Source organism: Urocitellus parryii, chromosome 13 (genome assembly GCF_045843805.1).
Source record: "Urocitellus parryii isolate mUroPar1 chromosome 13, mUroPar1.hap1, whole genome shotgun sequence".
NCBI lineage: Eukaryota > Metazoa > Chordata > Mammalia > Rodentia > Sciuridae > Urocitellus > Urocitellus parryii.
In genome coordinates, this window is record NC_135543.1 from 70,883,034 (window position 1) to 70,896,465 (window position 13,432).

Here is a 13,432-nt window from a genome sequence, read left to right on the forward strand (position 1 = left end):
TGCAACCTCTGCAGGGAGATTATTAACAAGTACCAGGGCAGCACGGCAGAGGACGGCCGTGCCATGGCCCTGACTGCGCAGGGTCCCCTGTTCATCCTGATTAGCACTCAAGTCCCCCTTGGGGTCTCTGGTAAATTTCAGCCTTGCCTGTATTTAGTGTTGTCAAAATGAAAAAAAATTTGGGGGATCAGCTACATCCATCAGGGGTGGATGTACCTACGTCCACCCAGCAGGAGAGGAACACTCCTCAGTACCCTCTCTTCTGGGTTGCCTGCTGGGGGTCAGTGCCAAGGCCTGCCTCAGACTCACGTGAGATGAATGGGCACCTCTCGGGCTCTGGTCTGGGTGCTTTGACACGCCCTGTTCTAGGCAGCCCTTTCCTTCCTAGGGGACAACCAGCCCACGGACAGCACTGGGGACTAACATTACTCCTGCCCATTTTGTAGATTAAAAAACTAGAGCTTGGAAAGTTTCAGTGAGTGGCCAGGGGGAGGCTCAGCTGGGAGGCCCAGCAGCCCAGACTCCTAGCTAGAGGCCACACCCAAGTTCCCAATCACAGAGTCAACAGATGTCATGTGAATCTGTTTGCAGTTAGGATCCTATTTTCATTTTCTACCTGGTTAGCCTTCGGAAGACTTCACTCTGTGCTAAGAAACCACCACAATACATGCATGTGCAAAGACACACACACACACACACACACACAAGCGCACACGCTCCAAGAGTTCCAGAATAAACCTGAAACACCCGGCGTATTTGCTCATCAGTCCTCACGTCCTACATGAATCGGGAAACTGAAGCTTAGTAAACAGAGAGCAACAAGCTTTATCTCCATGGCAACCCTGTCCACCTCGGCTGACTGCTTTTCTGGCTCTTGCCAAGGAAGGAATCCTTGTTCAGCACGTCACCACCACCTGTGACCACCCGCAGGGGCAGCCTGGTCAGCAGCAGGCAAGTGAAGCACGGGTTTCCCTACCCTGTTATTTAGAATCCACTTGGGATCACTATAATTGCAACCTGTGCTCACGCGGGGGATGTCAGGAACTCCGCTTGGTCTCAGCATGGACATGACTGGTTCCCCGAAGACAGGCGACACAGTGCACTGTGTGTACTTTAGCTGAGCCAGAACACAGGAGGCCACGCGATGGGCCAGACCAACTCCACACCACCCTGTGGTGTTCTGGAATTATCCACTTCCCACAAACATTCCAAAGTCCTGGTTTTACAGAACACGGGCTGCATTACACATGCATTTAAAATACAGCCTTGGAACATAAGAGCAAATAGTTTCTAGGCTAAAGGTAGGTTTTTGTAGGTAGTATAATAATCATAAATTGCGCCTATGTAAGCAGGCACATTGCATGTCTAACATACAAGATTCCTATCCAACACCCACTCACACGTCAGCCGGCTTTAGTCCTGACAACGAGGAGACGTTGGCGTACGGAAACCTACAGGGAACTTTTCACCTGTAATCACAGCATCCTTACTGGTCATTTTCTCTTCTATACCATTTTTTTTTTTTTTTTTTTGCTCCGGGATTTTCCCCCACCCATCACCTCAGTCCATCTCCTGCCTTCCTTCAGCCCATACTACCTACCAACTACCATCATCCCCTGGCACCTCCAGGGGACTGGTTCCAGGATGCCCCCTTGGATACCGGAATCCATGTCGTTCAAGTCTCTCGTACCCAATAGCCTAGTATTTGCATCAAAACTATGGACAGCCTTCCATTACTTTAAACCACCGCTAGGTCATTTCTAATACAATGTGAGTGCTGTGTTAATAACTGTCATTCTGTCTTGTTTACAGTATGACAAGAGGAAAAGTCTGTCCGTGCTCAGTATGGATGCAACTTTGTGTTTTTGAGGGGCTCAGGTACTGGGGACTGAACTCAGGGGCACATGACCACTGAGCCACATCCCCAGCAAGATTTATTTTGTATTTTATTTAGAGACAGGGTCTCACTGAGTGGCTTAGTGCCTCGCTGTTGCAGAGGCTGGCTTTGAACCTGCCATCCTCCTGCCTCAGCCTCCTGAGCCATGCGATTACAGCATGTGCCACTGCACCTGGCCAGATGCAACTTTTAAAAATACTTTTGGTCCGTAGTTGGTTGAATCTACAAATGCAGAGCCTGCGGATAGCAGGGGCTGGCTGTGTATGCTCCATGATGAATACTGGCACGATGCATCTGCACATGATCACTTTTTACAGCTGACTCTCAGGCTATCCTTGCTGGGGCCAACATAAAGCTGTCGTATCACCAGCAGAGACTGGTCTGCAGGTCATTTTTACCTTCCTGTGGTTTACATATGCATCATAAAGGACAATAAAAGAAATGGCTAATCTTGCATGTTCAGCTATTCTTACTTTACATAGCTGATTTAAGCCATATGGGGCAAACAGTGACATTCCCAGAGGCTCTCTGAGCAAAAAAGTATAAGAGATGTGATTCTGCAATCTGTATACAGGGTAAAAATGGAAGTTCATAATCCACTTGAATCAAATGTAAAAATGTCAAGAGCTTCGTAATGTTTTGAACAGCTAATAATAATAATAATAATAATAAAATAGTTAAAAAAAATAAATTTGAAACAAAAAAAGTTGCCAGGCCAACTCCTGTCACTGCATTAACAGGAAGGGATATGAAGTAAAAGGGAGGGGAGAATGAGTTTCCTTTTGTGCAAGAGCCATAACCCTCGAGGACCAAATATCACACTACAGAACCAGAGAATGAGGTGGCCAGCGGAAGGCTGGGTCCCTCGAGACAACTGGGAGCCACTTCCTATGGATCCTGTCCCCCTGGGGGTGCTGAGGTGCTGATACTTGCAAACTGAATGGAGGTGTTCACAAATGACACCAGCATCCGTCACTGCTGTCCGGTGCTTGTCTGAGCTAATAAGCCAGGCCTTTTGTCCTTCCTAGGGCTGGGGACTCCCATCTGGAGACTGAGCCAGAGCCTGGCTCCAGGACATGATAGAGATGCCACCTTCCACCCAGGCCCATGTCTTTGCAAAGCCAAGGCTGCACTATACTGCAAGGAAGCACAACCCAGCCTTCTGGGTGCTTTCTTTTCTCTTTGTACTTCCTTTTTATAAGCAGGCGTGTGTTCACACACACACACACACACACACACACACACACACACACACACACCTGTTGCCTCCTGCAGTCAGTGTCTCTGCCCTGGAGAGGTCCCAGGATAAAACATCCAAACTGTGATCCCAACTCCTCTCAGTACTGCACACACTGAAGTGCAGGGGCCGCTCACCCCAGTCCCTCCTGGGCTAACAGAACAAAAAGTCAGGAGGCTATCAAATCCCCGTCAAAAAGAACTCGTTAGGAAGCACCTTGATCTGAGCTTGACAAGGTGCTCAAATACCAAAAGGGGGGTGAGGGAAGCCACCCGCAGGCTGTGACTCTGTCTCCTCAGTGTGGAGCTTGCAGCTAGAGGAGAATCAAAATCTCCACTGAATCTTAGCCCAAAGTGATCTCTTCACCCCCATAAGCAAATGCATCCTCCGCCACGTAGGTGAAGCTGAATGAATCCCCTGCGCCGCCCACCAGGCCAGACGCCTTCAAGAACTAACAGTCAGATACAAGGATGAGTCCGGCACTGCCAGGCCAGCTCCTGTCACTGCTGGCAGCATTCACAGGAAGGGACATGAAGTACCCTGCACCCTGAAGGCCTGTGTATGGTGGAGCAGGGGGCTACGTGACGGGCCTCTCTGTGAGGTTGGAATGTTCTAGATCTGTGCTGCCTAGAAGGGTGTCACCACATGTGACTGAGAAGCCAGATCTGTCATCTTCCTGTGACTGCCAAGCTTAAGAGGCCACTGTGGCTGACAGGCGCCTTCAAGAGCAGCACAGGGCCCGGCCCTGCTGACCTCTGACCTCGATGACCACTCTCCCAGAAGCCAGCTCATCTCCCCTGGGTGTCTCCAAGGCACCGAGGCCCAGTCGGTGCCTTTTCCAGGTTCAGGAAACATTTATTGCCTTCTTCACTAAGTGATCAGTACTGGGGACCCCACCTTTCCTCCCAGCTCCCCACCTCCTGACCCCTTCCCTGGGGCTACTCACGAGATAACATTTCATAATGACCGAATGGTTTTCCCTTCAGACGTCAGCTCTCTGCAGTCCTGCCACCTCCTCCAGGCAGGGACCACCACCCCAGGACCTTGTGCAGAGCTGACCACACAGATCCACCAGCCAAGGTGTTTGGACCATCTGTACCAGGAGTGGAGTCGGGCTCTTGGGAGATGAGTTGAACACCTACCCATCAAAACACGATGCTTCTTGGGGCTGGGGACAGGGCTCAGTTGGTAGAGTGCTGGCCTCGCATGAACAGGCCCTGGGTTCCATCCGCAGCACCACAAAAACAAAACAAAACAACTGCTTCTTCCTTGGGAAATGGAGTCCTGAGGCCCGTGGGCTCAACAAGCTCTCGGATCACAGCCCTTTGTTTGTGGGGTGGTGGAAATGCCGGCCAAGGCTCACACAGATGAAGAGCAAATGGGCTGGGTAGGCCGGGGCTCCCTCTTCTAATAAGTGCCACCCCCTTATACACAGCTGGGTCTGCAAGGTGGGCCGTGGCCACTGAGTACGGACCACAAGGGGCGGTGTGTGTTCACCCCACTGAACACCCCACAGCTGGCAAAACCCCCTTGAGAAGTCTCCAATGTCAGAGACCAGCTCTACTCTGGCCTCTGCCTTCTCTCAATTCAGAACAGGCCTGGACTGGGGACACAGCTCAGTGGAGGTGTGTTTGCCTAGCGTGTGTGAGGCCCGGATTTGATCCCCCAACTCCACAAATCACACACACACACACACACACACACACACACACAACTGATCTTATGCAGACAATATGCCCTGGGAAGCAATTGGAGAGCAACAGTGAGGTGCTATGTTTTGGGTGTGTGTACCCTCCCTAAATTTCAGGAATTGACAAGTTAATTCCCAAATTCCTCTGGGGGTCGTATTTGGAGGTGCACCTTTGGGGGTAGGTCTCGTCGTTATTGCTCTGACTCCACAACCTTGGTGGTCTCTCTGGCCTCTCAGAGACGAACAGGTCCCTGGAGCAGAACGGGCTTCTTCAGGTGCAGGGGACTGAGAACTACTGTGGGTCTCAGCGCTGCCCTTAGATAACACAGAAACCATGCAGCTCTCTGACATCGTCACAGGCCGAGTCCTTATGTCCCCTGAGCTCTGGAAGGTGCTGCCCTGGGCTCCCCCGGGTGGTACCTGCAGGTGGGGTCTTTGGGAGGTGGTCAGGTTCAGGCAAGGACATAGGGGTGGGTCCCCATGGTGGCATTAGTGTCCTTATGAGAAGAGAAATCAGAGGAGACTTCCTCTCTGTCCGCCACGTGAGGACACAGTGAGAAGGCTCCCTCCACAGACGGGAAGGGAGCCCTCCCCCAGAGCCAACCAGGAGAACACCTGATGGTGAGACGTCTAGGCTTCAGAAGAGAGAGAAAACCAGTGTGGAATTCCGCCACGGAAGGCCCAGAGACCACGGACCCCTTCCCTGGGGCTACTCACGAGATGACATTTTACCATAACCTAATGGTTTTCCCTTGAGATGTCAGAATCCACGCCCAGGGTGGGAGGTAAAGAGGCAGCACTTTCTCAGATGACTGGACGCCTCGGTCCCACTTGGTCTGTTTTGTCCTCTCAGCTCTCCACACCCACAAGGACTTCGAGGCGTGTCGGGGAGCATGGTGTCACCAGCAAACCTCGGAGAGAGTGTGAGGCAGCAAGGGACGCATGACCCACCAGGACAACAGTGTGCAGAGGGCCACCCACCTCTGGACCGTTTCATTGAGAAAAATTCATGCAGAGGGCAGATGCATTTCAATAGGCTCGTTGGTGGCCAAGACAAGGACCAGCTCCCAAGGCTCGACTCCAGTCCCTCAAGGTCCCCAGGGCCTCTGACTCCACAGCTGACCACCGTCTGCCCACACTTTCCTTCCTTCCTCTGCTCCCTCCCACCTTTGGGCTTCTGACCAGCCCCTATCAGGAATCAGGGTGGGCATTCCATGTGCCAGCCAACAGGGGGCAGCACTGGGCCAGGACACACACACACACCAGCAGAGCTGGAAGGGAAAGCAGATCCACTGCTGTCCATAGGAGATTCTGGAAAACCTGAAGAGAGCCCCTCCCCTCCCCCAAGCTTACCTTTCAGAGTTGGAAGAGGGCTGTCTGGTCCGTCAAGTTGTCCCAAAGGGTCGTTCGGATCTGGAACCTCCACTTCCCCTGGGAAAGCCAACAGAGAGGTTCCTTAAACACAGGGCCACTTGAGGAGGCCAAGACAAAGACAGGTATTCAAGCAAAGCCGCCCACCCATGGTTTGTAGAAAATGTGGAGGGATCAGACGTTAGGCTAAATTCTATGGGGCTTTCACAGAACCAGATCTGATACAGCAGTAAAAGGGATTTCCAAGCTAATCCCAAGAACAGCACAAGCAGTATGAAGCCCTCGGTGTGGCCCAGGGAGAGGGGAGACGGAGAAAGAACCGAAGAAATTAAAGCACTGGCTGGCAAACAAGACACATCTGTAGCCAGATTCAGCAGCCCTGCAGACGGAGTTTCCTGGTAATCAGGGGATAAATTCAGAATCGGAGACTTTCTGAAGTGACTCATTCCCCTCCCCTACCCCAGACCCACCACAAGTAGCCCAGCAAGAATGGATTCCACAACTGTCCATGACAATCTAACCCCAACTGCCCACTCTACAGAGACCAGTGGGTGTGTCTCCAGCCACCCCAGATGCACCCAGACACAGCGACAAGCACAGACTTAGTTTGAACACTCAGCTTCAAATACACACAGTGAGGTGCCCGCGATCCCAGGGTCCCGGGAGAAGGGTGGGCAGGGTGGCGGATGCCCAGGAAGCTGCCACAGGCACTATTCTCCTATCCCACCTGCCCGTGCCATTCACATTGACTTTCTGGCCTTGCCCAGTACCTTGATCTGGACAGGGTCCCACTGGTTGTGGGTGGGTGGAAAGGTTAAAGTCAGGGGTGACGTGACCACACCCAGGATGGACCTGGGTCTGTGCTATGGAAAGCCCGTCTGAGAACAGCAGACACAGGTCATGATGACTGTCTTAAAGTGAAGAGGATCCTCACGCATGCCACAGCAGGGATGACCCTTTAGAACAACACTGGGCACTGAAGGACAGGTGGTGTGCGATTCCACTGCCACGAGGTATCCAGAGCAGTCAAGTCCACCAAGACAAAGAGCCAAGAACGGTGGCTGCCAGGGGATGGCCAGCAGGAACGGGGATCTGTTTAATGGGGACAGAGCTTCATCTGGGGAACAGATGAAGACATTCCTGAAGACAGGTGGTGGCGAGGTGGCACAGCAACACGAACGTACTTAATGTCGTTAAGTTGTACCTTAAACAGGGTTCACGCGGCAGATTTTTTGGGCATGTGTACTTATCACAATTTCTAAAAATATATCAAAGAGAACTTTTTAATTCTATCACAGGTGATTCCATTTGGCTAATAAATGAGAGCCAATAATTAACAACCATCTGGGCATTTTGAGATGCCTCTGTAAGAGGAGGTTTGTAGGAAGAGCTGGGTATGACCATGAGGGCAAAGGGTCTGCACAGACAACCAGGAAGGCACAACTTCAGACCGCCTGGCTCAATAAGGACCTCCAGACTAGTCCCTTAGTCCTCTCTGTGCTTCTGGTCCCTGCCCCATGGGGCTCAAGAAAGTCCACGTTGAGATCTCAGCACCCTCCTTTCTGATGGGCAGGAGGGGATCCGGGACTTTTCACTTCTGGCACAAACATCCCTCCGGGGCCATCTTTAATAAAACATCCCGACCCTATAAATCTTCCTCCAAACCATATACTTCTTCTAGGGCAATCACACCTCTTCCCCCCAACTAAAAGTTGCACACACTTACATCCTACAACAGTTTGAGGAAGCAGGGGCTGCATTCAGGGGGAAGGGCTAGTGTCCTGGTCATTAAGATCAAGACAGAAGTATAAGCTACTCGAGGCAGCCAACCAATTTCTGCTCAAGAAGTAGGACTTGAGTTTAGATTTGAAGTTTTAAATTGGCATATTACACCTACTGGCACTCAGCACTGTTTAAATGTAGAAAGACCACATAAACTCAAACATACTTGCACTATATACACACACAGGTCGAAAAGAGGCATAAAAAGCACTCACTGCTTAGAAATTGACAAATGGTGGGAGGCAGTCAAATAAATATAGGCCCCGAAGAAAAATAAGCTCCAGTATCCCAAGTCCACGGTGGGACAGATTCCAGGCGCTGGGAGCAGAGGCATATTCCCTGTGGACTCTCCTTGTGGATGGGATGGAGGAGATTCACATGCTGCTTTTATTCTTAGCAGGTGCAGCCCCTGCATGCACATGCAACACCACTGCTATCAACCCTGGGAGTCTCTGGGAATACGGTCTGTTGCTTAGCACAAAGCTTTGGGGTCCGATTTTGTTTCTTGCAGCCTCCTGGGCCACCCTAAGGCAAACTATTTTGGTAATTTGAGTAAAGGAGTGTATCCTATTTGGAATGACAGGTTACGTTCCAAGTTGATACCGGAGCCCCACCAGCTTTGGGACTTAGGATGTACAGGCCGAGTGTGATTCCCTGTGCAAGTCAGGTGTGTTTAATGTGATCTTGGTGTGAAATCACCAAGATCCTGAGAACAGAAACCTTGGGTTCTAGCAAAACTGGGTTCTGTTATGATTTGCTCCCTGAAAAATGAAGACACCACCTCACATCTCACATCAGAAGGGTGAATACGGTACAAGAAGATATTTCCAGAAAGAAAAGAGGGACACATAACTTTTATTATAACACATCGTTGTAACTTCCTACTTTATTAGTAACTGTTATTTTCTTATTGTGCCTAATTTATAAACTAAAACTTTATCATGGGTATGGACAAACTGGAAAAACACGTACAAGAAGATATTTCCAGAAAGAAAAGAGGGACACATAACTTTTATTATAACACATCGTTGTAACTTCCTACTTTATTAGTAACTGTTATTTTCTTATTGTGCCTAATTTATAAACTAAAACTTTATCATGGGTATGGACAAACTGGAAAAACACAGCGTCTGTAGAATCCTGAACTACCTGCCATTCCTAAAGGAAACCACTGGGGGTCTTCGAGAGGGTCTTCCTCACATGGGGGTGGAGAGGATGGGGGTTCTTTACCTCACAGGCCACTGGGCTTTCACCTGCTCCAGGAACAGTCACCTGGCTGACGACAAGTTCATGAAGCAAAGCCTGCATCCATCGTAACTGGCTGGGCAGACCTCGAAGAGCTACAGAAAGACATGGATTCCTCCGTGGTGCCAGAGAACAGAGTCTGAGAGCAGACCTGTCTGTCTTAGCTCCCCAGGACTTCTTTACCCATCTTCTGAGAGCAGACCTGTCTGTCTTAGCTCCCCAGGACTTCTTTACCCATCTTCTGAGAGCAGACCTGTCTGTCTTAGCTCCCCAGGACTTCTTTACCCATCTTCTGAGAGCAGACCTGTCTGTCTTAGCTCCCCAGGACTTCTTTACCCATCTTCTGAGAGCAGACCTGTCTGTCTTAGCTCCCCAGGACTTCTTTACCCATCTTCTGAGAGCAGACCTGTCTGTCTTAGCTCCCCAGGACTTCTTTACCCATCTTCTGAAAAGGAGCACACTGCTCTGGGTGAATCACATGCCCTTCATTTTAGTGAGATGCTGATAGGGGACCACATATGTCAACAAGACTGGCAGGTGTATGTGCACAGCATTCCCGACTTCCCCCTCCACTGGATGTGCTGGAAAACCACAGGAAGAGTGACATGGTAACTGGTGGTGCATCAGCTCCTGCTGGCTTTCTGATGTCTAAAGAGAGGAAAACATTTAATATGAAACAAAAATATATGTGCGCCCGGTTATTATGAAGCGAGTGTGTGGAATGTGTAGTTCTGTCCGTGTTGAAAGCATCCATTACAGCCTTGAAGGAAAGACTGAGTGTAATGTGGTATCCAAGATGGGTCAGAAAGGGGATATTAGGTTTTAAAAAAGGAAATATGAGTAGTATGGATTTGGGTCAAGAATAATTTATTAACGTGGTGTGACCCAGGTACCAGGCTAATGTCGCATGTTAACAAGTGGGAAAACTGCACATTCCATCTTCCTGTTCCAACCCATAACAAAGCTCACAGGTAAGAAACAACCTGTCTCCAAAAACCTTACCTCCTAATGACACAGTCATTAGAAATGTCCCCAAAGCCAAGCACGAATGCCAACCAAATAAACAGAAAGGACTCAGACTAACTGGGGCTGGAGACAGGCAGTCAATGATTCACACAACTTTCCAGAAGGGCTCAGAGATAAGATACTCTGGAGAATGTGGGTGTTTCTAGAGCCGAGTTCTATACTGATCGTCATTGGCAAGGCGATATCCGTTCTCTTATTTTATTTGTTCTTTTTAGTTATGCATGACAGTAGGGACTGTTTTGACATATTTGTAAAAACATGGAGTACATCCTACTTTAATTAGGATCTCTGTCTTGTGGACGCACAAGACGTTCATACATGTGCATAGGAAAGTTATGTCCCCTTCCTTCCACTGTCTTTCCTACTCCTATCCCCAGTCCCCTCCTCATTCCCCTGCATCTAATCCACTGAACTTCTATTGTCACCCCCTCCCCCTTATTGTGAGTTAGCTTCCATCAGAGAGACTTTTTGACCTGTGGCTTCTGTGGCTGGCTTATTTCACTTAGCAGGATAGTCTCCAGAGCCATCCATTTACTGGCAAATGCCGTCAGGTCGTTCTTCTTTATGGCTGAGAAACATTCTGTGGGGCGTATGTACATTTTGTTGATCCATTCATCTGACGAAGGGCACCTAGGTTGGTTCCATAGCTTAGCTATTGTGAATTGAGCTGCTACAAACATTGATGTGGCTGCATCACTGTAGTAGGCTCATTTTACATCCTTTGAGTATATACAGAGGAGTGGGACAACGGGGTTAAAGGGTGGTTCCATTCCTAGTTTTCTGAGGAATCTCCATACTGCTTTCCGTAGTGGTTGCACCAATTTGCCGGCCCACCAGCAACGCATGAGTGTACCTTTTCCCCACATCCTCACCAACATTCATTGTTCCTTGTATTCTTGAAAATTGCCTTTCTGACTGGAGTGAGATGGAATCTCAGTGTAGTTTTAATTTGCATTTCTCTAATTGCTAGAGATAGTGAACATTTCTTCATGTATTTGTTGATCGTTCATATTTCTTCTTTTGAGAAGTATCTGTTTAGTTCCTTTGCCCATTTATTGATTGGGTTATTTCTCTTTTTCATGTTAAGCTTTTTGAGTTCTTTGAATACTCTGGAAATGAACACCTTATCTGAAATGCAGGTAGCAAAGATTTTCTCCCATTCTGTAGGCTCTCTCTTCATATTCTTGATTGCTGTGAAGAAGCTTTTCAGTTTGACACTATCCCACTGATTCACTTTTTAAATTTTACTTCTTGCACTTTGGGAGTCTTGTGGAGGAAGTCAGTTCCTAAGCTGACATGTTGGAGTGCTGGGCCTACATTTTCTTCATAAATAGACACTGTATACCATGCGAGCAAAACCCTTAAGGAAACCCTCTTTCAATGTGAACCTTTCATGTGGCATCTTGACTGATGGAATCAATAGGAGAAATTAATATCTGCCAAGTAGCAGGAGAGTGCATCCTGATTCCCAGGCTCATTCTTTAATAATATGATAGTCTCACTCTCATTCACCACAGACAAACAATCCAGTGAGAATTTACCCAGGAAGTTCAACCTATGCCCTTGGGCTTGAATCCATGTTGTTACTCTGTTTTTGACTGATGTTCCTTTTAATCACGTTTTGCTATTCAAACTTTTCATCCATTAATCTCTTTACCTGTGGATCTGAACCAGCGTGCTCACTGTGATGTAATTAGATGCAGTTTGCAGAAGGAACATTGGAAACCTTGAAAGCCATCTCCTTTTAATTAGTGAGGGGATTCTATTCGCCAAAGCTTGGCCTTCTCAGATTTGGTTTGTCCCAAGATTTCCAGGATGTGCAAGAAAGAGCACAGGTCAGGAGGCTGAACCTTTGGAAAACCAGGAGCCTCTTGGGGAGCAAGGAGATCCCTGATACTGGGCAGGGCTGTCTGGAAGCAGCATATCCACCTGTCTACCTGCAACTGAAGTACCAGTCAGGTGTTCCAGAACAACTACTTACCTCAGCATCGTGTCAAATCAAAACCAGCCCTGATGCTGGAAATGCCAGAGTTCAGGGAAAAAAAATAATAATTGTTACCCAGCAGCCTATCAAGTCCTGAAAAGGTGAGTCCATGAGTCTGGGAACTGGGCCAGGCAAAGTGTGTCAATACTAAAGAAACCTGATAATGTTTGGGGAAATACTCCCATTAAAACATTATTCCATGTGTGTTTTAATTGCCAGCTAGAAACCCACGCGGCATTCAAGGTGAGTTGCCAGTATCTAATTGGTAGTGGTCTTAACAGTTTGTAATTTTTTATTTTCATTATGTCTAACTCTGAGTTGAGTAAATATTAGCCTCTGGGTCTATATTCCTTAAAGGGCCATCTTGACTCTGCTTTGGAAATATAAAATGAAATTCAACAACTAAACATGGAGTAACCAGTGCCTCCCGCCGGTTTAACCTTGGCTTTGATCCCGCTGCTACAGCAAACATATTAAAGCTTCAATGAATCTAGGCACCAGCCAACTCCTCCGCTATTGCCCTCATAACGCTTTTCTACCTTCTGCTTCTGGCAGCCCCAGACCCCCAACAAAAGCCCACTGTCAGGGGCCAAGTGAATATTTGGCTGAAGGGGGAGAGAGGCCCCTAAGGCAGCTGAATTGGAGTCTTTCATGGGTTTTCTCTTTCCCAGCCTCTACAGCCCCCCGGCAGCTGACTGCAGTGGGCCTGGCCACCCCCCCACCCCCACCAGCTGCAGTTGGAAAGGTGAGTCCCTCCCGGCGGAGACAGAGGACCCTGAGGCCTGCCTTTTCCAACATGGCTTGCTGACTTCTGCACCCAAACCAGCAGAGAGTGAGCACCCACACCAGGTCAGTACTCCAAGTCCATGGCATCTTTTCATTTGGTTCCATGGAAGATTCTTTTGAATGTCCGAGGTCTCCACTACAGAGAGTCCATTTTTCACCTTGAAGCTCTGGAAGGTTTTCAATCAGTTAAAGATGGTCAGAAAGAAAGATGTTTAAAGAAAGAAAAGATCGAAACTGCACTCTCCTGTGGCAATAAAGCAAGCTCCCTCCATTTGGGGGTGGGGGGTGTTTGAGGCCCAGTGGCCCACACTGTCCCTCTGAACATGGGCCAGCGGAGGGCACGGGGCTGCACCAGCAGAGTCTGAGCTGAGGATGGATGGAAGCCAGAGGGGGTTTGCAGCGGCCTCCTACACC

At 48.9% G+C, this 13,432-nt stretch overlaps 1 protein-coding gene across 1 annotated transcript in view; it reads right to left on the reverse strand.

Moving 5' to 3' along the window:
* Positions 1-13,432, reverse strand: part of Ror2 (receptor tyrosine kinase like orphan receptor 2) — a 71,854-nt gene that overhangs the window by 38,525 nt on the left and 19,897 nt on the right. The window contains exon 3 of the mRNA XM_077792218.1: positions 6,178-6,255. Within this exon, the coding sequence (XP_077648344.1) occupies positions 6,178-6,255 (78 nt within the window). The remainder of the gene's footprint in view (positions 1-6,177; positions 6,256-13,432) is intronic.